General features: G+C 40.7%; 1 protein-coding gene across 1 annotated transcript in view; it reads left to right on the forward strand.

The window, feature by feature from the left end:
• Positions 1 to 840: 840 nt before the first annotated feature.
• LOC106891428 (chromosome unknown open reading frame, human C1orf21) overlaps positions 841 to 24,314 on the forward strand; it is an 89,777-nt gene continuing 66,303 nt past the window's right edge. The window contains exon 1 of the mRNA XM_014947944.1: positions 841 to 1,046. Within this exon, the coding sequence (XP_014803430.1) occupies positions 953 to 1,046 (94 nt within the window). The 5' untranslated portion in view covers positions 841 to 952. The remainder of the gene's footprint in view (positions 1,047 to 24,314) is intronic.

Raw genomic sequence — 24,314 nt, forward strand, 5'->3', positions numbered from 1 at the left:
GAACTAAACAACCAAGAAAAAAGGGATGGTTCTTGTCTTCCTCTAGATCTGCTCCTGTTCCAAAAGATTTTGCTGGTGCAAAGGCAAGCCAGGTCATCTCACCCAACTTTGAAGTTGGTTTTCCTTGAGTGTGGAACCATGTGGTCATTAAAAAGTTGTGGTTTTAATTTTTTTTTTTTATATTAAAAATATTGCAGCTATAAACTAGCTTTTTCTTCCCCTTTTGTTTTATGTGACGTCTGAATTGTTCAGGGAGTGTTATTTTACTTTAAAATGGGGGTAGTTGCCTTTTTGAGCAGTGGAGGTTTTATGGATTCAGTAGAGTAATGATCGCACAAAGTATAATACAACTGGCTATTGCCTTTCACATCTATTAACATAAGATCTTTAATTGATTTAAGGGGTTATTTTGTCTGAACACATGCAATTAGCAGCTTTTAATGACTAAAACACTTTGTAAGAAATCTGGCTTGATGGATAGATTGGTAGAAGGAACAGGCGGAGCAGATATTGCTGGTTTCTTATCTTCATTCCAAAAAAACCCCCTGTATTCTGTGAGAATAGTTGGGTGGGTGGGAAACATCTGTGCACGTGTTTTTTTCTTCAAGACACGGATTAAAGAACAGGGCTGGAGGAGACTTTGAATTTCCCAAGGCAGGATTGGTCTACCTATATCACGATCTACCTATATCAGATGTTTATTTAATGTGGTTTTAACAGCTTGAGCTGATGGAGGCTCTTGTACTTCTCTTCACAAACCCCATTATTTCTCTTCCTGAAGCTTTATGTTTAGAGGTAGCCTTTCATCAATATTTTTCTCTCTCTTTTGCCATCTTTTAGGTAAAAGTGTCTTGACAACCCCACGGGAAGGTGGATTATTTTTCGAACAATGAGCGTGCGTCTCTAGACATGATTTGTGGTTGGGTCCAGCTGGAGCTGTCTGAATGAAGCTATGGGCTGTGCCTCCGCCAAGCATGTTTCTACTGTTCAAAACGAAGAGGAAACTCAGAAGGGGAAGAACTATCAGAACGGAGATGTGTTTGGTGGTAAGTGTTGTAGGATTTCATCTTTCTCCAACACCGTGACTGTTCTGAAAAGTATATTTGGGAGCCTTAACCTTTCACAAATTATAAAGGAAAACGCGTGTTAAAATAAATCATGATGATAGTGGCAGTTGGCCCCTCCAGGGGACAGTACCATGACAGATGAAACAGAAGTTGGGTTGAAATCCTCAATGGAAAATTAACATTCTAAGTACTGCATTGCCTTTAACTCTGTGCATCCTGGCATGGTTCAAAGACGAGTTGCACAACTCCCTTATATTTGTATATGTGTTTCTGTTACATATTTGTCATTAGGTACCAAAATAGTTGACTCATTTCCTAAAAATAAAAATCCATTCAGTAAGAGAAACAATTCCTCAGTACTGTTGTCCTGTAAAGCAATAAAACATTAGTTCTGAAATCCTATAGCAAGCAGGGTTTGAAGGTATAAGAAATGAACTTCTGCAAGGGATTCAGTGGTACTGGGAAGCTCTGAATGTGGGAGGGAAACTTCTGTTTCGCTGTATGAGAAGACTTGTCTGTGATCCAGCTCTTGTCACAGACGCTTGTGCATCAGGAAGGGTAAAGTAATATGAGATAAAATGCTTAGTCAACTTCATTATTATTCTCCCTCTCTCCCCACAAGATTCTGTTAGTATACACTAAGTGGTTTTTAGGTAATGATCTAAATCATAATTTAGTTTTTAAAATGTTAGGAATTATCTGGAAGATTGTTCAGAAATGAAATTTCTAGATCTACCCAGATATCTATCTGAAAGTTATGTCAGCTGTGAATAAGCTAACTTGGTACTGTTATTCTTAAAATAGGTGCATTGCTACTGAGTGTGCCAAACTTCTCTTCTCTGGTGGCTTTCATAGCAATTGTTTGTGTAGCCGTGGCAATGACACATCTAGCAGCAAAAAATATCTCCCTTTAATTTCAAAAGCAGTGATACTTCACTTTTTCAGCCTTTCTGAGGGCTAGCTTGCTTTTACAGTGGGTCCCGAAGTAAGAATACCTAGAGACATCATCTGAAGAGAAAGTAGTTGTTAGCAGAGTTCAGGAGGAAATGATGGCTTATTTTCCTATGCATGCTTCTTCACTAACCTGAGAGATGCTGGCTTTGAAATTGAGTTCAGTATGTTGCTTTTATTTAAAACAGGCTTTAAGTGCTTTCATGAACAAAAAGCTCTATTACTTTCTCAGAAGATCTGAGTTTATATTTTAGCTGATATTTAGTGAGGGCTCAGTTTTTGGCAATATGTATGTTTCAGCTTTATTGTTTGTTTAACTGCAGGCTGCAGGCCAAAGATCATAACTTTAATGACAAGGAGCCTAAAGTAACTTCTGCAGGCAGAGGATCAAAAAGACTGAAGGGATTTTAAAGGGCTCCCACTTTATAGAGCTGGACTGGTGTCAGCGGTATCATTTAGCTATTCTGGGATCCATTTGAGGGCTGTTAATCGTTCCCTATTTTGCGGAAACCTATCAATGTCAGAAATACTACTTGTTGTTAATAATTTTCTGGCACATACTTTAGCTGCTCAGTTTGTCATTGCTAAAGATCCAGTTCCATGACTGATCCTTTTTACCACAGAGTTGGAGTATGTGACTTGACTTGTTGAATGGTAACCAGAAAGAGCACAGAAGCCACGTTTTTGCCTTGGTGCAGCTTCTAGGTCAGGAGCTGGGTGTATGAGAAAGGTGAGCTGGAGTGTACTGGGCTTTACTGCTGTCTTTTTGGGACCTATAAATGATCAACGGGATGCTTGGATGCCCAGAAGTAGGAAGCAGCATGTTTCACATTTCCATTGTCTTGCATAGTTCCTGAGCACAATTTTTTAATATAAAAGAGGCAGGAAAATTACACCTTACCATTATATTTATTGTCCTTCTTAACAACCTTCTGGACTACCAAATGCCTAGAGTTCTTTCACAGGAGCCTGAATACTATTCCTGCTCCTCCTTCTTTCATATTGGAAATTGTAGTGACAATTACATTGTTTATTATGAGTTAGATCTGAAAGCTCAGAGTATTCTGCCCACTTAATTTTCATTTTTTTTCTTCAACTTTCATGTTGTTAGTTCCAAATTAATTCCATGTAACATATTCTGTGGAGTAAATAACTTGAGTCATGAAGAAGGAAGTCAGTGCTCTATCAGAGGTGCCATCATCAACTCCCTGCAAGGAGAGGGTGTATTCATGTAAGATTTGAACATGATCTCAGCTAGGATGGCAAATCTTAGCAGAATAAGCTCCCAGAGATACAGGAGGATCCGCAGAGTCAACAAAGGTAAAACAGCACTGCAGCACTTCCACCATGCATCTGCCTATCCAGTTCCAGGTGCCAAGAACTTCTGAACATTTCCTTCCTTATTTCTGGGAAGGGCCAGAATTGTCTCATCCAGCCAATGGCCAAGAGCAGAGTATCTCTGCAGCCTGTAGGGATCAAAAATTAACTGCAGAATGACTAGGCAGACCAAGTCTGCCTTGTTCTGCCAAGTCTGCCACGTTCTCAGCACAGGAAGGTCATGGACCTGTTGGAATGAGTCCAGAGGAGGGCCACGAAGATGATCAGAGGGGCTGGAGCACCTCTCCTACGAGGACAGGCTGAGAGAGTTGGAAATGTTCAGCCTGAAGAAGAGAAGACTTTGGGGAGACCTTATAGCAGCCTTCCAGTACCCAAAGGGGGCCTACAGGAGAGATGGGGAGGGACTCTTTGCAAGGGAATGTAGTGACAGGACGAGGGGTAACGGTTTTAAACTGAAAGAGGGTAGATTTAAATTAGATATTAGGAAGAAATTCTTTCCTGTGAGGGCGGGGAGACTCTGGTAGAGGTTGCCCAGAGAAGTTGTGGATGCCCCTTCCCTGGAAGCATATAGGGCCAGGTTGGATGGGGCTTTGAGCAACCTGGTCTAGTGGGAGGTGTCCCTGCCCCATGGCAGGGAGGGTGGAACTAGATGATCTTTAAGATCCCTTCTAACCCAAACCATTCCATGAAATCAGATGGTTCATGAGGAGCGAGAAGGTAATGAAAAGGGTATTAAAGGCAATCTCTAAGAGAAGTCGTTTTGGAGAATGAGGCAGCCAAGTAAAAGAAACAGAGACAATAACTGAGGATGGAAGGTGGTTGATGTAGTGATAGCATCAATAACATCCTGAGAATATTTAGTATACATACATCATGGTGTTCATAAGTGATGAACACTTCCAGCAGTCATGTCTGGGGTCTAATCTGACATAAAGTGCCTAAAAGTGCATAAAGTACAGAAGTAACAGGTATGAGCTTCATAGTTGTAGCAGCCCAGACTGCCTCAGAAGTTTCACAAATGGAGGAAATCCTGAAGAACTTGGAAGAGCAATGACTGAATTAAAGGCAAATACACCAGTTGGTGCTGCCTTCCCTGGGCAGCTGGTGTAATCTGAAGTACGAGGTTTGCAGTGTATTGTCCCTCACTGCCTGACACCTGAGATGAAAACGATACCCTTTTTTCATTGACCATCATGCCCAGACAAGTTGCAGGCAGAAAGAGTCAATAGGAAGGATTGTATTTCCCATCTTGCTTTTGCATTAAATAGGTCATTTTGAATGAGGAGAGGTATGAAAATACTTCTATTTGGTTCTAGCCAGTTTTGCTCTTACCTATGCCTCAGGCTGCTGGGAGGTTTTTTTGCCACTTAGGGATTTTCGTAGTGCGTGGTTGCAAGCATTAGCCACGTAGCTGAAAAACCTTTGCTTTCCCACGTACCACCCTTTTTCCACAAATAAGTGCACTGGCAACAAGGCAGTCGTTCTCCTGGTTTTTCTGTGAGCTCTGTCTTTGGTGCTCAGGAGCTTTCCTTCTTCGCACCACTGCTATAATTGCAGCTCCACAAGGAGAAAGTGGGAGCTGCTGAGGAATGAACTTGGAGGTCATTGGTACCGTTGTACTTGTTTTCCAGCTGGGCAATAAGAACTGCCAATGGTAGCCTACAGTGATACAGACCCCGTGGCTACTCTATACCATCTCCACTGTCAAGGTTAAATAATAGTGGAAGTTTGAGAGCAGAGAAGAAGGGGGTTAGTCATAGCCTGGGGTTATAAGGCTCCCTCTTGTAACTGATGGAAAGAGCTGTAACTATAATGGCGGAGAGAAGATCTGTCTTCTTGTCGTTAAACATGGACTCTTTCCATGAAAGCAGTCTATTTATGAATAGTGGAGGCAGGGAAACATCTGTAATTGTTTGAACTGAAAAAGACATTGAGGTGCTCTCAGAACTGTGTAAATGGTGGTGTCTCCAAGCTTCTCATCTGGAGTAACCTCATGGTGCAGGGCTTAACAAATAAAGGAAGGATGGAAAGTTTCTCTGTAATTTCTGTACAGCTCTTTGCTCTCTGCCTTGGATAACAATTCTCTGTTCACATTGTGAAAGTTGCCAGAACAGCATCATTATTGCATTGCCAACTTTGATTTCCTTTGCTATGAACACTCTTCTTATCCTTCAGCACTTTTTCCTCTTCTTAGCAGGGAAGAAGGAGGCAAAGAAGCCATACAGGAGTTGTGAGAGCCAACAAGGCTGCAGCTTTGCTGTCTGATTATTTTTTTTTGTTGTTGTCATTCAACTTGCATGCCACAAGCCTTAGGCCTGTTTTGCAGTCCTCCTTCCAAGCTCTCAGAAGGTGGCCTGTCTAGAAAACCACTTAACATTTACAAAGCTTTCTTCAGGGATTGTAGTGTTTATCTTAGGGTTTGTCCACCCTTCTTTAGAAGGAAAGGAGGTAATTTGCAAGCATACATTGTTTGGATTTTTTTTTTTCCTCATCAGTATATTTGCTTGTCTATAGATGTCACTTTGAATCCAGAGACCATTTTCTGTACTGCTTGGAGTGGTGCAGTTCTGCTTCTGTTCTTCCTCAGAGCCTCTAGATGCTTTTTCCTTCTTTCCCTGGTGGGGTTGGTTGAAGCCAAGTCCATTGACTATTTGAGAGATCATTGCTTCTGTGAGGGATTACTATTTTTTTTATTTATTTATTTTAACTCTGAAAAGTCCCTGCAGGTTAAGACTGTACTCCAGGGCCTTATTTCCTCTCCAGCCTTTAACCTTTTTTGTCAGTTGAGCAGATGCATTGAGCCAGGTGTTCAGTGTAAATTTGAAACTCCAGGGTTTAAAACTGAGAAACCCACCATGAAACCCATGAATTTTGTAAGAACAAATTCTGGTTAACTGAAAACAAAACATAAAAATTTCCATCTTATCCCAAACTGTAGAAGGCATGCTGCATTTTGCTGTAATATATATATTTAAATAATTGAGTTAGCAAGCCTATCAAAGGAGATGTTGTAGAGAAGATTGAATATAATACGATTATTATGTCTTGTTGGTCTCTAATGACTTTAAAATCCCTCTAATAAGGATAGTAATAATAAATCTTCATTTATTCATCATTCCACTTCAAAGCTGATTTCCAGGGCAATACATTAGAACTATAATAATGTAAATACCAATGAAGAACAAAATGCCATGATAGAGCTTTGAGCAATGTTGATTTCAGCGTATGTTTTAATAATATAACATCTCTTGTAGACTAATTTTATTTGTGCCTTTTTAAAAAGTCATGGGATGTTAATTTGGGGAGGAGGTTATTGATGTAATTTTTTGTGTAAGAAAATATCTGGTAATGTGATTTGTTGTGGGGGAAAAAGCCCCACTATTTTTAAACTGGTTTATTAATCTGAGAGGCTAATCTTGACGTTTAAATGGAGCTCTTGAGTGCTTTGCAAAAGTGTGAGTAAACGTGGCAGGTAGGAATCATCTGGCAAATTGGGCATATCCGTGCTGCAATTGCTGGATAGGATTTTTGTTATTCACTGCAGCTCCAGTTGCTAAACCGAGCTAAGTAAAGCTGAACACAAAGCACAATGGTTTGTAAACCCATTTGTCTCAGAGCAGCTGGGAGAATGCTAGAAAAGGAAATCTTTAGCATTGAAGTATCGTAATGAGATTAAAAAAATTGATTGATGCACATAGTATCTGATTGCTTCACAAACTCTTGTGTAGTCATCTTCACAACTTTCCTGGTTTGTGTTACAGACCCACCTTTGTTTTAGAGATGGACAGCATGGAGATGATGTGTGAGGGAACTGATGTCAGATCACTTGCAGACATGCATGCCCTTGTCTCTGCTCTGCTCTTCCTCACTTGTTGGTTTTTTTTTCCAACAGTTTTCTCCTGTGTTCATACTTTTTCCCAAATCTTTTGAAAGCACCATGGTTCAAAATGCAAAGTTAGAGTCTTTAAATATGGCGAGTATTGACCTGACCTGTATGGTGGTGGTCGAAGCCTGCTCTTTTGGGAAAGCAATGACCCATCTCACAGGGAGGACTGCTTTTTCTCACTACTTTAAATATGGCGAGTATTGACCTGACCTGTATGGTGGTGGTCGAAGCCTGCTCTTTTGGGAAAGCAATGACCCATCTCACAGGGAGGACTGCTTTTTCTCACAAAACTAAAAAGTTCATCTTAGCCACCCAAAACAAATATACCGCTCCGTAGTGCCTGTAGCTGAACTGGAAGGAGGTAGCTTTACTTGAGTTCACCAATAGCACCATTTCAAACTCAAAATCTTTATCAAGACATCATCAGTTTTCTCATGTTGGTGTTTTCTTTCTTCCTATGTGTTTTATGGGTTTGTCTCACTTCTGCTAATCCCTGCCTGGTGACAGTCAATTTTTTCCTTCCTTGTGTCTGCTGTGTCTCATCCATGTAGGCATCTCAGTCTGCTGGCCAAGGCAGCAGAGCTTGGACTTATTTTGATGTATGCTGCGTGTGTTTGAAGTAAGTGCCAAAAGGTGCTAAAATAATTGAAACTTTTAAAACGTGCCCAATCTATACAGGAGGAGAACAGCAAGGGGAATTTGGGACTATGACTTACCTTCCCTAAATATGCGTTGTCTTCTCCAAAAATACCGTGCCTGAACCTTTGCAGGTATTAGTTTCTTTTGAAGGTTCTTTCCTTAATAGGCAGGCCTTAGAAGTATCATCTTACTCAAAACTTCAGTCTTGGGTTGTTGCTCAGGACATTTCAAAATGTCTGTGGGCCTGGCAAGGCTGTTCAGATGTCTATAATTAATAGGAAATAACTTCCTAAATTTGCCTTGTTCTTGTGCACAAAAATCTGCAGATCATCTTCTGGCCATTTGAAGTTCTGAAATTGGGAAGTTCTCAGGTAAAATTTGAAGTGGGAAAAACATATTACAAGTCTTTTCAGTGAATAACACCTTCCTTTTACCTCTACCTTTCTCTCAACTGTCAGAAAAAGATGCTAAAATAGAGAACGAGAAATTATTCTGAAGCCAGTGTGGCCATCCTCACTGAACTGAAACTATCTGGAAAGCTGTAGCATAAGGAATGTAACTTCTGTCATTTTGACCATGAGCGTGTGCTGTGATCAGAAGGTCTTCCTGCACTAGGCTTCACACAAACACACAGCTTACTTTGCCTGGCAGCATTTACTTTATTGACTTTGTTGGTCAGCTGATTAGCACTCAAATAGTAATTGCTCCAGCTCATTTGGCTGTCCTGACATGCTTCTGCAATGTCAGATCTTACTCATTTTAGGGACAGTGTGGTTATGCATACAGGGAGCAGCACCATGCAGTGTCCTAATACCATACTGGATATTTTGAGACGACAACCTTTTTTTAAAGGATGCTGGTGCTTTGTTTCAACTTTTTTTAAAGGATGCTGGTGCTTTGTTTCAGGAAGTGAGAGAAAAGAATAGAATGAAAAAAACACTTTGGTGTTATGTTCATGTGGAAAGTGTAATAAAATTGCATTTGTTATCTAGGTTTATGGCATATTTGTGTAACTCTGTGAACACCCTTGGTCAGTCAAGTCAGTAATTTGCTATTTTATTCCCATAAGGGAGCAATGGGGTTTAAAAAAAAAAATCAAAACAAAACTCCACCCTCAGATTTTGGCTAGTCATATATTCCTGATCAAAATTATATATTCCTGTGCAAAAAAGAAAAGTGCTTTTCACATGAATTAAAACTCTGTATTTTCACTTTTTGTGAACAGAAGTGGCTCATTTTTATAGCTGTCTTGGTAAAGGTACTGCTTTTGTACTACGGGGAAGAAGCTGCTCTGGGCTATGATCAAAACAAAACTCCACCCTCAGATTTTGGCTAGTCATATATTCCTGATCAAAATTATATATTCCTGTGCAAAAAAGAAAAGTGCTTTTCACATGAATTAAAACTCTGTATTTTCACTTTTTGTGAACAGAAGTGGCTCATTTTTATAGCTGTCTTGGTAAAGGTACTGCTTTTGTACTACGGGGAAGAAGCTGCTCTGGGCTACGAGTTGGCTCGGAGAGTAGTATGAAAACGAGCTTTTCATCCCACTCCAGCAAGTGTATATGTAGACAGATACATAAAGAATATAAAAAGAGCCTTTTGTGGAAGGTGTAACAGGCCAGCATCTCTCCTGGAGCAGGAGCAAGGTTGCCTCATGAGGGAGCACAAGCTGGGAGCTGAGAGTGACCCCAGTGCTCACGGTGCCCTCATTGATGGAGTTACAGCCCCATGGGGTCTGAACATGAGCCAGAGCTGGGTGCTGGTGACAGGCTCCATTGGCAGGTCCCAGGCCTGGCAATGAACCAAATCCAGGTTCCATCCAGAGGGAGTGCAGTGAGGAGCAGCAGGACATGAGCCTGGAGACAGGGATGGGGATGAGCTAGAGGAAGGCTTTGCTCAGAAGAGGAGATACCTACAATGTGGGGTTGAGGTCCCTCCAAAAGATGAGACTAGAAGCAGACTGGAGATAGGCAGACCTGGTCTGGCGAGGACCGAAGGCCCAGGTCTCAGCCAAAACAGAGCTCCGGGGTCCATGGGCGGAACATGTAAGTTGGGGGTTTTGTGAGGCTGGTCGTGGCCTGTCCTGGTTTGAGGTTTTAGTGGCCAGCCCACCCCAAACCACAACGTGGCCTCTTAGTGCGCTCAGGCCCTGTCCATTAATCATGACCTTTATGTAATGATTCTGATTGAACTAGCGCTCTCTTCTCTTCCTCCTCCTCCTTTTGTTTTTACTTACAAGCAGAGAAATGCTGGTCTGGTAGTCTTTAGGGATGAGATCCAAGTCAATGGGAAGGTTACTGTAGGCTCCAAGAAGACACCTTGCCACTTTTAACAAGATTGGTTTTCAGCATCTAGTTTCACTGACCTGACAGTGAAGAAAACTAGTTCAGAAGTGATGGTAGAGTAGCTCTATAAATGCTTGGGTGTTGGAAAATTGCTTATTTGTAGATTGTTTCAGTGAAGTCAAGCAACAGCGGTTGAAGACATTCCTTGGTCTGGTATGAGTAACCCACTGCTATTGGTAGTGGTGGGGTTCCCATTCAGGAAGAGTTAAAGAGCTTGTCCCCACCCTGCAGCACTGTATACATTGTGGTTAATAACTTCTGTTTTGATAGCATTTCAGACTCTATCAGGACTGGGCATGAACAAGCTAGCAATTGTCTGAACCTGGATAAAGACCTGTCATGCTTCCCTGTTGCGACCTCTTTCATACCATTGACGTTACAGCTAGAGAAGCTTTTTGTTCATTTTAAGTCAAAGTACAAAGAAAGGAGAAGAAAACACTGACCCTCGGACACTGATCACATCCACCACAGATTGACCAAACAGATGCACAGAAACAAATTGCTTGTTTTTGAGAGAAGAAAACACTGACCCTCAGACACTGATCACATCCACCACTAGTGAGCAAGCCTGTGCTAGGGAGCAGATTGACCAAGCAGATGCACAGAAACAAATTGCTTGTTTTTGGGTGCTGGATGAATATTCTTAGTCATTGGCAGGGTGAGGTTTTTGTGTTGCTGTGCCCTCAGCCATGTTGCAGGACTGCTTTGGGGAAGCACTTCATTTATATCAATCGAGCGGCTGATTTACCAGATAAAGCCTTCCCGTTCTTAGTCATGACTTCTCCTGGCAGGAAGCAAAAAATGAGCAATAAAGAAAAATGGTGCATATTTGGAGTTTTGTCTCCTGTTATTTCAGTTCTTTCCTTTGGAAAAAAAAATCAGACCCTAAATGAGATTACTTTCCTAAATGGATAGCAGACCTTTGCCATATGAATGTTGCTGATTTTTTCCTACCTGTAAGCAGAGAACAATTGACTAAATTTACCAAAGCAAGTTCTTCTTTTTGTTTCTGATTTTTGAGAATTTTTTTAATCAGATGGCTGAACTGATGTAGTAGTATATGGCCCTTAGTTTAAAAAACAATCCCTGTAGTTCAGACTATGTTGACTGTCTAGCCAGAAGATGCTAAGTATCCTTTTTCTTTGCAGCCCTTTAACTTTAGCACATGGTTTGACGTCAAACATTTAATGTAAGCATTTAACTTACATTTTCAACCATTCCAAAGCTATGTGGATAACTTCGCAATAGAAAAACTGAAGAAAGAGGGAGTGGCTCCTACTTTATTTTTTGTGAAAACATAATTTTGTAAATTTTTCTCTTGCATAGGAATGATTTTGAAATTTTTTGATGCCTGAGGAAGAGTTGGACTTAGAGCAGGTGCCCATAAATTAACTAGATAGCCTTCAGATTCTGTAGTTACTTTCTTCTGGCAGTTGATCATCTTGCAATGTTTACAACCCCTTGTCATGGTATTCAATGAGGGAATTATTCTGCAGTATCATTCTAACTAATGTAAATGCACTGTATGTATAGACCTTCTCTGGTACAGCCACTGTTTGCAATCTGTTTTCCAGCAATGCCTGGGTTTCCAGCCTGGTGTCTGCTGGGTTTGGCATCATAGACACACAATCAGACTCAGCACCTTTAGTGGGGGTTTAAAGTATAAAGAGAGAAGGTGAACCAAGGTGGAGAAACTGTTGTTATTTCCATTTTGGGGGGAGAAATTAATCACAGGCAGGTTGTAACTTCCCTGCTTCTGAGCTTAATGTAAGCTTTCACCTTTCGCAGTGTGAATGTCGGTGTTACAGCTCCCAAAGGACATGTACCAGAGGATGGGGTGCTCTGAGGGCACCCCTGAGTCTCTCCAAGCAGTTGATGTTAAGAGAGTTAACCTAGTTTTATTCCTGGGAATGACCATTTCCACAGGCTGTTTAGCTCTCTGAAGAGTATAGTCAAAATTGAATACAAATAAAGTGCATGGGGTATGCATTTCAAAATTGCATTAGTGTGCTATAAATAGGGGCATACATCCGCCTTTGGTATTTGCTAGAAAGAAGCCAGGATGTGTTTTCTGGCAACCTTGGTGCTGGAGGAAATCCATTTATTTTATGGTATGGACAAACTTATTTTTTCACTTGATCTTTTAAAGACAGAATCCTTGGCATTCATTGCCTACCTGTAGGTGCAAATGAAGAAAAATAATGGTAAAAATGCCACATAACTTTCAATCACTGCAGTGTTCCTTTTGTCATCTTCCAAGTGTTGTATTACTTGGCCACAAAGTTAAACAAACAAAACAAAGCCAAAACCGACAAAAAAAATCCAAGGACTGATATTTTGTTGAGAAAAACCTCCATCTGGGTCATAACTCTCTGATTCCCCAGGTAAGCTTTGTGAAGCTGCGTGGATGTGTATTCATTTCAGCAACACAAGGCTGTAATTTTATAGTAGGAATATCTGCCAGTAGAAATGCCTATTAAATACAAGGAGAAGATACCTGCTCAGTAAGTATTTGTGTACCCTTGCATACACAGCCAAAGATGCCATTACAGGTGAATCACTGTGAAACTTCGGTTTCTAAAAAGCTGCTGAGATGCTTCCTTGCCCTATGTGCTCAGCCTCCAGTGAAACATCCATTTGCCAACATAGAAGGCATTTTTCCTTTAGGTACTGCTCCAAAACGCTGAGACATCGTGGGTATTTTAAATAAATCCTGTAACTCAGTGGTCACATGCTGTCCTGGTCCAAGGCTGAAGACTGACTGCATTCTGTCTTGAGCTTGCACCAAAAAAAATTGGAAAAAAACCCTGGAAGATGTGGAAAAGTTAAGATTGCTGCCTCCTGGGTTTATAAAAAGCAAAGTCTGACTTCTGCTGGGTGGGTGTAATTGTGCCCTACCGTGTGCCTTTTCTTCTTGTCTACATGAGGGGGGCTCTGGCAAAAAGCATCAGGTCTAGAGTGCTCTTAAATTATATATTTTCTTTCTGGTTTTGGAGTGGGAGCGCTCCAAGGGGACTGTTCAGGCGACAGGCGTGTGGAGCACTTCATGTTCTGCAACACTGGGAAACAGCATAAGGTCGCCTTTGTTTCAGGATTGATCTTTGTCTATTCAAAGGGAAAAAAGGGTGTATAGGTGTTCCTCATGGAAGTCTCCTGAATGGTACTAATGATTGTATGTATGAAAATTACATACAATTTATGCTCTGTATTTTTTCGTCAAGTTATATATTGCATTTCTAACTGTAGGAACTTCGTGCAGCTTGATCTTTTTGGGCTGAAAGTGCCCACCTAATATAAATGCTCTAAGCGCACATTTCTTATTTTGATTTTCTTTTTTTTAGCTGTTATTAAAACCTGCTTTTTCTCACACATTGATGTTTTGCTTTCTTTGTAAAAGTGTTGACCAGAGAGAAGGGGAAGAGACATTAATATAAATGCTCTAAGCGCACATTTCTTATTTAGATTTTTTTTAGCTGTTATTAAAACCTGCTTTTTCTCACACATTGATGTTTTGCTTTCTTTGTAAAAGTGTTGCCCAGAGAGAAGGGGAAGAGACAGGGAAAATAGCTATGCTTTTTAAAAATTGCTTTCCCCCACCTTTCCCCCTTAGTCATCTTTGCACTTCCAGCATATCCTAAATGTGTGTGTTTGTGGATTATTTGCACAGAGTGGCTTTGATGTTGTTGCAAGACAGCAGGCAGTGAACAGGGACGAGTACTTCTAGTCTCATGAAGAAGTTATGTTCGTGGTGACAGTCGGAACAAGGGAGGAGATCGTTAAGGGTACGAGGCAGTATGGAAGAGCACCAATTACATGCTGCAGAGAACTGGGAGTTAATTTGTGGCTTCCCCGGTGTCACCTGGGTTCGGGGAATTTCTTAGGGTGTTCCCATTGCTACCCTTGATTGCATGAATGATACACCTCTGTAGGTGCCATGTGGGTGGTAGGTGTTTGCTTTGGGGGCTTCAGATAAAGCTTTTGCAACCTGATGCTGCTGGGGAAGTAGGCAGCATGGAAGAGCACCAATTACATGCTGCAGAGAACTGGGAGTTAATTTGTGGCTTCCCCGGTGTCACCTGGGTTCGGGGAATTTCTTAGGGTGTTCCCATTGCTACCCTTGATTGCATGAATGATACACCTCTGTAGGTGCCATGTGGGTGGTAGGTGTTTGCTTTGGGGGCTTCAGATAAAGCTTTTGCAACCTGATGCTGCTGGGGAAGTAGGCTTTTTTTTTTTCAGAGATAACAGATTATCTGAACATCATAACCATAGTAAAATGTTAATCTTTCCAATAGGTTAATATTGTAGCTCTTTGGCTGGCCACTAAATAAAATGATGTAAGTAACTTTGGTATCTTTTGCATCTGGAAACCTGTGCTGTATTTTATAAATTAAGTTTTCATTAGTCACCCCCCTCCCCTCTGGGTTTACAGAAATTCCAGCAATGAGGAGACATTTGTGCTCACCATGAATCTCCAGTGTGTTATTCTTCCTGGATAATTATACTGTCCCTTTCATAATACAATTAATAAAAATGAAATAGCCGTTGATTTACAAATATTCTTTGAGGTGTATGAGCAGTGAGAATTTGATAGGCTAATTTTAATGGAAGAAAGCTACTATGCCAGAAAGGATGGGAAAATCCATTTCAAGTCATACGTTGCGGGGCAACAATCTCATTTAATAGTGACTGACTGGGAATGGCATTACTCGTTAAGTGAAGAGGAATCAGCTTTTTTTATTGACAAAGATACTGAAGATACCTCTTCATGTATTTGCAATAATAGGAAATGCATAATTTGGGGGATGTGGAGTGGTAATGACTCGTTTTTCCAGGGAATTCTTGGGGTGACTCAGTTCAGGAGAGGTTTTTGGTATCTTGAGCGATTGGTCAATATGTGAGCAGGGCTCTAAGGAGCAGGGCCTCCTCTGTTGTACAAGGGATGCTCACAGAGGGTTCATTAGGTGTGTGGTTTTGGTTTTTTTTCTGGAATCTGAATAGTTCCTGGCAGTTTGTGTGCTAAAACAATAAATCTTTTGCAATGGAGTAAGTAAATAGGTGCCAGCTTGGGGAGAGTCAGCAGAGACTGGGAATTTTGTTAATGATGTTGAAAAACCCGAAAAGAATTACATATTTAGTGCTTGGTGGTGTTTTTTCCTTTCTAAGGGAGAATTTTTAAAAAAGGAGCACTAAAATGGAGTTGAAGTAGCATTTCTGACCTGACTGTAGTGTGCTAGCTAGAGTGGCTGAGGTGACAACTTTTGGATTGGTATCAAGATAGTTTCCAGGATGCTGATGGAGAGGCGAGAGGATGGCACCCACCTCTCTTCCACAGCTGAGGAGATCTTGCCACCACTGTCTGCTGGCTTGCTAGGTTTTTGCCACCTAGTTGGGTTGCAGGAGAAGTTCTAGCCCTTCTTGTATTACAGCTATTTATATTTGCAGGTTTGCTCCCCCACAATTCCTCTTTTCTCTTGTCTCTCTCTTCCACAGCAAAAAGGTCTGTGGCCATGAAGCCAATTTTTCAAGCTTTGCTTTTGCAGTTCCTGAGTGGCACAGAATATGTTCTTCAGGGCAGAATCACACAATTTTGTTTAAAAATAACTTTGTGGTGTTCATGTGTGGCAAGTGATTGGAAATGCTGAACTTCCAACTCCTTCAAGCTGCTGCAAGGTCATTGTGGGGTCAGTCCTGTGCTGTCTCCCTGCTGTGACTTGGGGATTTTGGGGCAGGACGGTGCAACCTCGATCCAAAAACCTACCTGGTGGTTTCATAGGAACAGCAGTATTTTCAAGGCACACAACCTTTGTTTTTCTCCTGTCTGTTCCTTTAATTAATCTCCTGCTTGTTTCCTCTCCTGCTTTCATTTCTCAATTTGATCTTTTTAGTGGGCTAGATAATTGCATTTACTGAGTATCCTTCCTGCCGAGCACCATGGCTGTAATCTCCACCTGAGAAATGGTTTCCTTTGAACAACCTGGTGTCTGGCTCAAAGTTAATTGTTAATTAAATGCAAAAAATAAAAGAATAAAAAAAAAACCCAAGGAAAAAACTGTGTGTGTATATATATGTGAGTTATGTGCAAGCAGAAATCTGGGTAGGTGAATGATAGTTATGGGTGTGCACTACCAGCGCTGTTTTTTGGCTTCTTAATTACAGACTAGTGCACAAAAGTCTTTAATTATACAATCACCTGGCTGTTTTTTCAATACCATCTTAGTATATGGAGTTTCCTTAGATCTTAAATACAAATGGGGGTTTAAAATGTCTGGAGATTGTGTAATTGAAGACAGTGCCATGCAAGCAAGGTGGAAATTGTGTCTTTAGCAATAACTGGATTTTGGGATATTGAGGTGGTATTTTAAGAATGTTTTTGAGGTAATGAAATGAGGTTGTGGTACACCTTAGCCATGCTTGAACTAGCTGCTGGCAGCATGTGTCTGGCTGGAGGGATTTGTTGGTGGAGTTGGCCATAGGGTCCCTGATCTTCTTGTCAGGAAGCTGTGATGGAGCAGAGGAGCAGCAGAGCGTTGCCTTCCTTCACTGGTTCCAGGGACGTTTAACATTTCCCCCTACCACTGCACGCACAGCCATGAGTCCCCTTGTCCCCAAGAATTTTTTTTCAAGTCAGTTTGAGTATTCACTGTCTTCCACTTGTTCATGCATCTTCCCGTATTTCTCTTCCTGTAAAGAGAATTAACCCCAAGGAGCGTGGAGGAAGCCTGAGCTAGAGCAGGAAAAGCTTTAGGTTATACCCTGACCAGTGAACTGTCCTCTCCCCTTAGTCTGTAGACCCAGGGGTGGAAGACCTGCATGCAAAGAAGCCGGTTGAGTGAACTGTGGTGAGTTGTCTTTCATTTTTTTTCCCCACATGGTGTTAATAGTGAGATTGCATATGAAGCAGAAGTCTTCATGGAAAAATTACTTTCCAGAAAATGACCAATATGCATGTATTTTTTCCCTCCCAAAGTGCTCCTCTGACCTACCTACCACAAAGGTAGGCCCAGCAGGCACTTTGTAGTGGGCCTATGCTCCTGCTACAAGGTTAGTTAACGTGATCCTTCATGCATAATGTTATAGAAAATTATACATGCAACTATAGTTTTCACAGTACTTAAACTGTGTGACAGTCCAAATGTAGAGTTGCCTTGGGAACTTTACGGCCAAGAAGACACTGAGTAGTAGAAGCAGCCAAGTCATGACTTCCTTGATTCAGCTACTTGTGTCCTTTGCACAGTGGTGTGTCTCTGCAAGTTGTGTAACGAATTAAAAAATTAAACCTATAGAAACAAGGGAGCTGCCAGTATATTAGATCGGGGGAAAAGAAATAAAAAAAATCCAAGATACATAGGCAGACGAGCAGTCACCACAGGCCTTGGAACATCACCTTCTCCCTCAGGCCGAAGTCAAGCTGGACCTTTTGTGTGAGAGGACTCCAAGATACATAGGCTAAGGCATGTGACGAGCAGTCACCACAGGCCTTGGAACAGCACCTTCTCCCTCAGGCCAAAGTCAAGCTGGACCTTTTGTGTGAGAGGACAGAGATAACCAAAGGATCAAGAACTGCAAGCAGTTTGCAGCACTGGAAACACCTGACAGCACTTATGAAAGATGGGTTAATACTGCTGTATGAAATTTTGTGCTTCTACAGCAACAAAGATCAAGATGGCATCCATTAAAGTTAGTGGAGCTGCGCTCCTGTCAAACCTGTCAGTCTCTGAGGAATGCTGTTGAAAACTGTCAGGATTTGGGCCTGGAAAAGAGTAGCCTGGTATTGTAGAAGGGAATTTGCTAAAATTTTCCAGTTTAGTTTCAAGTCAGCATTGCTCTTGAGGGAGTTAGTGTTTCATAAAGGACTGGGTGTGACAGGAGGCCATAGTAGGAAGTGTTCAGCTGCTTAAAAAAGAGCTACCCCTATCTTGCCTAGCTTTAGGGCAAGTGTCCTTCCAATGCTGCAGAAGTCCTCCATGTAGGGTCTGGGTTTTGTTATATTGAGTGTCTCAGTCTCCCTTTTTCCCCCCAAACCCCAGTTCTAACAGTCACATCTGCCTTGTGCAGAAGCAGTAGTTAGCATCCCTAGTTAACATGTGCTAGAATTGTATAGGATGAAGAAAAATACTTGAGGGTGGGCTTTCCAGATGTGTGGCAGTCTGTGTAGTACATTCAGATTTTTAAACAGCTTTTCTGTCAGATTATTTATATTTTGTTGGCAGAATTGGTGTGTCGTTTGTGCACCTGCACTCTCTTTAGTATCTGGTGGTGACCACTGCCTCAGCTTCCAGCAGTGACTGTAGTTTAGATCAGATTAAGGTACAGGTAACTTCATTTGGCGAATCTGAATGAGTGTTTTCAGATAAGCCAACCTGTTTTTCTCAAAGGACTATCTCCTAAGCTATTTTTTCTATTTAGTTCATGTTAGTAAAACCAATATGATCACTAAGATCAAGAATTGCTTGGGAGTTGTTAGCTCTGAGGGTTGGTGACAGAGGAAGACAACAGGCTGCTCACCTAGTACTGGTTGATCTCCGTTGAAATTTCATTCTCAACCCATGTCCAGGTAGATCAGAAATCCACCCCCCCCAAGCTGTGAATCTCAGCAATTAAGTCAGAATCAAAACAACCATGTATTTGCTGCTTTCTTAGAGTGCTTGAAGCTGGAACAAAGACGATAACTTAGATAACCTCCATTACCTAGTTGTTATTTTGAGAAACATTGGCTTATAGGATTTTGGACTTTTTTAGAGTGCTTGAAGCTGGAACTTAGATAACCTCTATTACCTAGTTGTTGTTTTGAGAAACATTGGCTTATAGGATTTTGGCAACTTTTTTCTGTAACTGTGGACCTTTTTTGGATCTTTGACATAGCTTCTGCTGCTGGTATCCAGGCAGTTGATGCCCACATACAATCTTTGACATAGCTTCGGCTGGTATCCAGGCAGTTGATGCCCACATACAACAACAGAGATGGAATAATCTAAATAGCTCATCTCATCCCTCTCGTGCTCCAAAACAGGGTGGACTTCAACCTGTGACACTTGAGACTGATGACTTTTTAAAGACTTCTGATGATGGAAACTGCAACCACCCAAGCAATTTAATTTGACTCCTTGACTGTCCTTGTAGTTAATGTTTGGGGTTTTTTTCTGATGTTTAGCCTGGCTGTTTCTGAAGTTAAGCCCAGTGCTGCTTGTGTCCTACCACTGTAAATGTGAAGCTCAGAGTATTCCTCCTTTGCAACAGCACTGTAGATGATGTTTTGTGTTCAGCATCTGAGTGGCTCACCTGCTGTTACGTGTTTCAGTTAAGTTGCAGCAAAATCTCTTATGGTTTTTAACAAATATTTTTAGAAAGAGCAATTCAGTCCTTTATCTAAATATAGCTTTTAGCTTTCAAGTCTTTGAGAGGGGAGAGTGTGTGAAACTGTAGTTGATGTTTTGTGTTCAGCATCTGAGTGGCTCACCTGCTGTTACGTGTTTCAGTTAAGTTGCAGCAAAATCTCTTACGGTTTTTAGCAAATATTTTTAGAAAGAGCAATTCAGTCCTTTATCTAAATATAGCTTTTAGCTTTCAAGTCTTTGAGAGGCGAGAGTGTGGAATCTTTGATCCATGGCATTTTTTGTGGTCACAGCAGTAGGAGAAGTTTCTGCACCTGGCAGAAAAAAGTATGGTACAGACAAGTTTGTTAGACAGAAAGCTTACATTTTACAGCATAGACATGTTTTATTACAGATGAAGGATCAATCTTGGCATGTCCTTTGATACAAAGGCAAGATATACTGAAGAACAAATTTGAAGCACAGGAAAATGAAGGTGTGGTTAGAAACTTTCTTCTCGGTGGTGTGACTAAAATACCACTTACCTTCTGTCTGATACTTGATACGTCACTAAAAATAGAGAAGAGAGGCTCACCCATCGTCCCTGTCGACAGCAGAACTAAATCTGTTCACCCTTAGATGTCTGAAATGGGAATGCAATGTAAATCAGTTTTTAAAATTTTTTTAGGACTCAATGCTTAACAAAATATTTCTTCAAAAGCTACACTGAGTCCAGATATATTTGATGGAGTTATGCTTTTTTTTTTGCAGTGGTTTTTGGTTTTTTTTTTTTTTAACTGAGCCAGAAATAGCATCATTACTGATGTTGCTGTGGTAATGGCACTTACAGTGATGTCTGGAAGTGCAGAAGAAATTTTTGTCATAGGAACAACCACAGTTTCTCTCTTCACCCCTCCCTCCCCCAATTGTTTCAGTATTATAAATTGATATGCCCATTTATCACTGAAATTATTATTAATGAGTGCTGTTTTTCTTTCTCATGTTGCCATGGCAACTGAGTGACATGTTTGAGTAGAATTATCTGTTTCCAGATGGAGGTCTTCATTCATAAGATTTGCCTACTGAGAATTTTTGTGACATATTCAACTTAAAAATTCTTCCTCCCTTGCCCTTCCAAAGAATTGCAAGCTAGGGGGTGTTATTGTTTCCTGGTTTATATCCTGTGATAAATTCTGTGGTGGGTGTTATGCTCGACAATATTTCTGTCTCTTATTTGTGGCTCATTTATGTTGTTTTTCTTCCAATTCAATGGGACTGCATTTCTTCAACTATGTATTTGCTGTGGCAGTCCTGTAAACCCCTTCCTCACTGATTTGAGTTGTTGGAAATCTTCTCTCTTTATATAATATACCACACAACAAAAGACAGTGCTTGATTTTTACTTTTACCCATGAAAGAAGCATGAAGATATACTTATCTTTAAATATGATATACCACAATGAGTGATAATATCTTGAAAATCTTACTGTATTCACTACTCAATTTTCGGTTTTGCATATGAAAGAAGCGTAAAGATCTTTCACTTTTGTTTGATTTTGATGTCAAACTGTGTTTAGGAAAAAGAAAAGGTATTATTTTTTATCAAGACAAAGCAAGGTAAATATGCATAGAACTTTCCTTTTTCCTGAACTTAGAGTTTTACAGGTCTTGTTGCCTGGGAGACTTGATTGAGATCAAGCAGGACCTAATTAACATTTCAGAATTTCTCTGTTTGTTTCTAATAGCTCAGACCAAAATATCTCAAAATGCTCTATTTACTTTAGTAGAAGTCAAAAGGTCAATTTAGCATCCTTTACTTCTTGAATTCCAGCTTCGCTCTTACCTTATCAAGCAAAACCTGGTTTGCAGTATTTGCAAATACCTAAAGGGAAGGCGTCAAAGGCCCATGCCTCCTAAAAGTCTTTAATCTAATTTTTGTATTTGTTTAAAGCCATTAATGACCATGCACCTCGTGATACACTTCAAGGTATGCCTGTTGCTTAAATATCCATTCTTTTGCATGTGCAGTGCTTTCATCCTGACAATAACTTTAGAACAAGAACAGTCTCATAAATAGCTCAGAATGTATGGTTTCTGAACACTTGTATCTTAGACATAGAAGATAACATTTATCTTCACCTAGTCAAAAAACTCTATTATTGGGAGCACACAACTATAAATAACAAAAAAAAAGTGCAAGACCTGTCTTCTCTAAATACTTATTTGAATTTAATTGCAATGTTTAGTATATTTGAAATAATGAATGTTGTCTTATCTGTAAAGAGCAAGGTGTTATGCGTTAGACTGGTTTCTTTTCTGTTACACCAGTTAGCAGTGTTGTCCCTCGAGAAGCTGCTCACTACCACATTCTCCTCCTTTGCACCCTTTGGTTGCCCTTTTGGTTGACTGCTCGTTTCAGTCAAGAGTCTTGACTGGGAACATGCTAAATATTGACTGGTCCCGTTGCTTTCAGGAATGGTTCTGCATTGCTCGTGTCAGGTCTCTGCTTGAACAGACTTGTGATGGGCCTGTAAAAAGAAAGAGATTTTACAGCTTAGCTTGATCCAGGGGAAAAGAGAGAAAAAAAATAAAATAAAAGGAGTTCAACATGAATATGAAGGGTGAAATTTGTGTCATTGAATACCGTAAATGCCAGAGGGATATCTGTGAGCAAAATTTAGTGTTTCTCCTCAGATAGCAGGAAGGTTGCAAGTATAAATATCAACATTTTAGCTGTAATTCAGGTAGTTACTCGTATTTAAGCAGCCTACTTCAGTGCTTATTGAAATTAGTTAGAGGTGGGGGTTTTCCTCAATACATTGGCTAGTTCAGAAAGTGGCTATTTCCAGGTATGCCTTGTTATACCTGGGAAGCTATAGGGCTTCTAGTCAGCTGGATACTCCTCCTTTTTCCTTTAGTGGCAGTATAGTTACTTAGCTGGTTTTTCCCCCTGCTTTGAAAGTGGAATCATATCTATTTATAGTTACTTCCAGCAAGTGACTACTCAGTATGAGCTGATGTTGCCAATATACTTTATTTGTGCTCCCTACTTTAAGGAAAATATTTTGCCTGTGATAGGAAATTATGAGAGCTTATGAGTAATAGTATTGCTTCAAACTTAACATTACTGATCCGTTCCCTTCATCTCTGTATGTGATCAAACAATTGTTCATGGCTCATGGTCCTCTCTTCTGCTCCCATTAACCAAAACTAGGTTGATCGCTCGCTTCCCACAGGCCAGTGGGAAGTATTTGCCTTTTTGTCTGATATTGATACGTGCACCGCTTGCACAAAACACATGGGTTTCATGGAGCTGCTAGCTGCTTGGCACTCCTGTCTGTTAATCATTTATTTAGGTGCTGAAGCTTGAGTGTTGGCCAGTCAACCTCCTTCTTCCTTAATATGCTTCATCCCCAAGAGGTAGTCTCTTGGCCTTTGAAGCACATCCTCAGCTTTGGATTGTGTGAAATTTACATTGCATTTTGAGACACAAGTTGAAATTTCTCATGTTCAAACACATACCATATAATAGATCCATGACATTAATATTAATTTTCTAAGACAGTCTCTATTAAAAGGGTAATTCTATTAACATCTACAGAAGCAGATGTCTTCTACTTTGACCTCCTGAATTTCTTTATTCTTTATTCTCCTAAGGAGAAGGCGGATTTCTCCGAAGTAAGACTTGCTAGTTGGCACCTTGTATTCAGCTTGTCCTGAAAATGTGATGAGAAATGACTGTTTTATTTTTGGAAGTATTCTTGCTGCTGCATGTCTCAGGCATGAATTGTCCAGGCATCAGCACTTCTCCTGAAGTTGGTAGGAATGGAGGCAAGAGTAATGTCAACGTGCTACGCTGTACAGATACTTGTATTTATAAGTATTATTAGGGGAAAGCATGCTTACGAACCAGGTTGTAAATATCTGTGGAAATTACACAAGAAATCTGTGCAAAGTTCTTTGCCACCTTTCCAGGGCTACTTGATGCATCTGGCAAATGATGCAGCATTTGAAAGATCTGTTCCCATGTTCAATGTGAATTTTGAATTCCTTTTTTGAGAACGTTAGTTGATTGTGATCTCTAAAAAGACTTGTGTGGAGCTGAAGTTGAAAAGGAAGCATAATCTAGAGATTCATACAACCACAAAGAGTGGGAACAGGCTGCCTGGGCAGCTCAGATATTCCTTTAATGTCCTGTGTTCGCATTGTAGTCCTTACTTTCACCTGGCCTGACTCTGTCCACAGGTTCTGTAACATTTGTTGTCTTTATAAATACTCCACTATTCAGGGAGTTAACAGCAAGAGGAGGTCTAAAGAAGACATTGGTCTAGTACTGGTTGGAGATGGTCACATGACTAATGAGGATAAAGAAAAAGTGGAGGCATTCAATATGGTTTTTGCCTCAGTCTTTAATAATACCAAGAGACCTTGGGCTGCCTGATCTCCTGAGTCAGAGGACCACGAGTGGCATGCCATTTGTGGGCACTGAAGTTGTAGAGCCACAGCTGAATGTTCACAAGTCCTTGTGGTTTGATGGGGTTCACCCCAGAGTACTGCAGGAGATAGCAGATATTATAGCAGGACCCCTCACGATCACCTGCCAAAAGTCTTGGGAGTCTGGGGAGGTCCCTGCTGGCTGCAATCTAGCCAGGGTTACTCCAGTCCACAAAAAGGATATGAGGGAAGACCCATGGAGCTACATACCCGATAGACTAACCTTAGTGCTTGGAAAAATTAGGGAGATTATTATAGTGGGTGCTGTTGAAAGGCA

This window comes from Calidris pugnax, unplaced genomic scaffold, assembly GCF_001431845.1.
Source record: "Calidris pugnax isolate Ruff unplaced genomic scaffold, ASM143184v1 scaffold30, whole genome shotgun sequence".
Taxonomy (NCBI): Eukaryota; Metazoa; Chordata; class Aves; order Charadriiformes; family Scolopacidae; genus Calidris; species Calidris pugnax.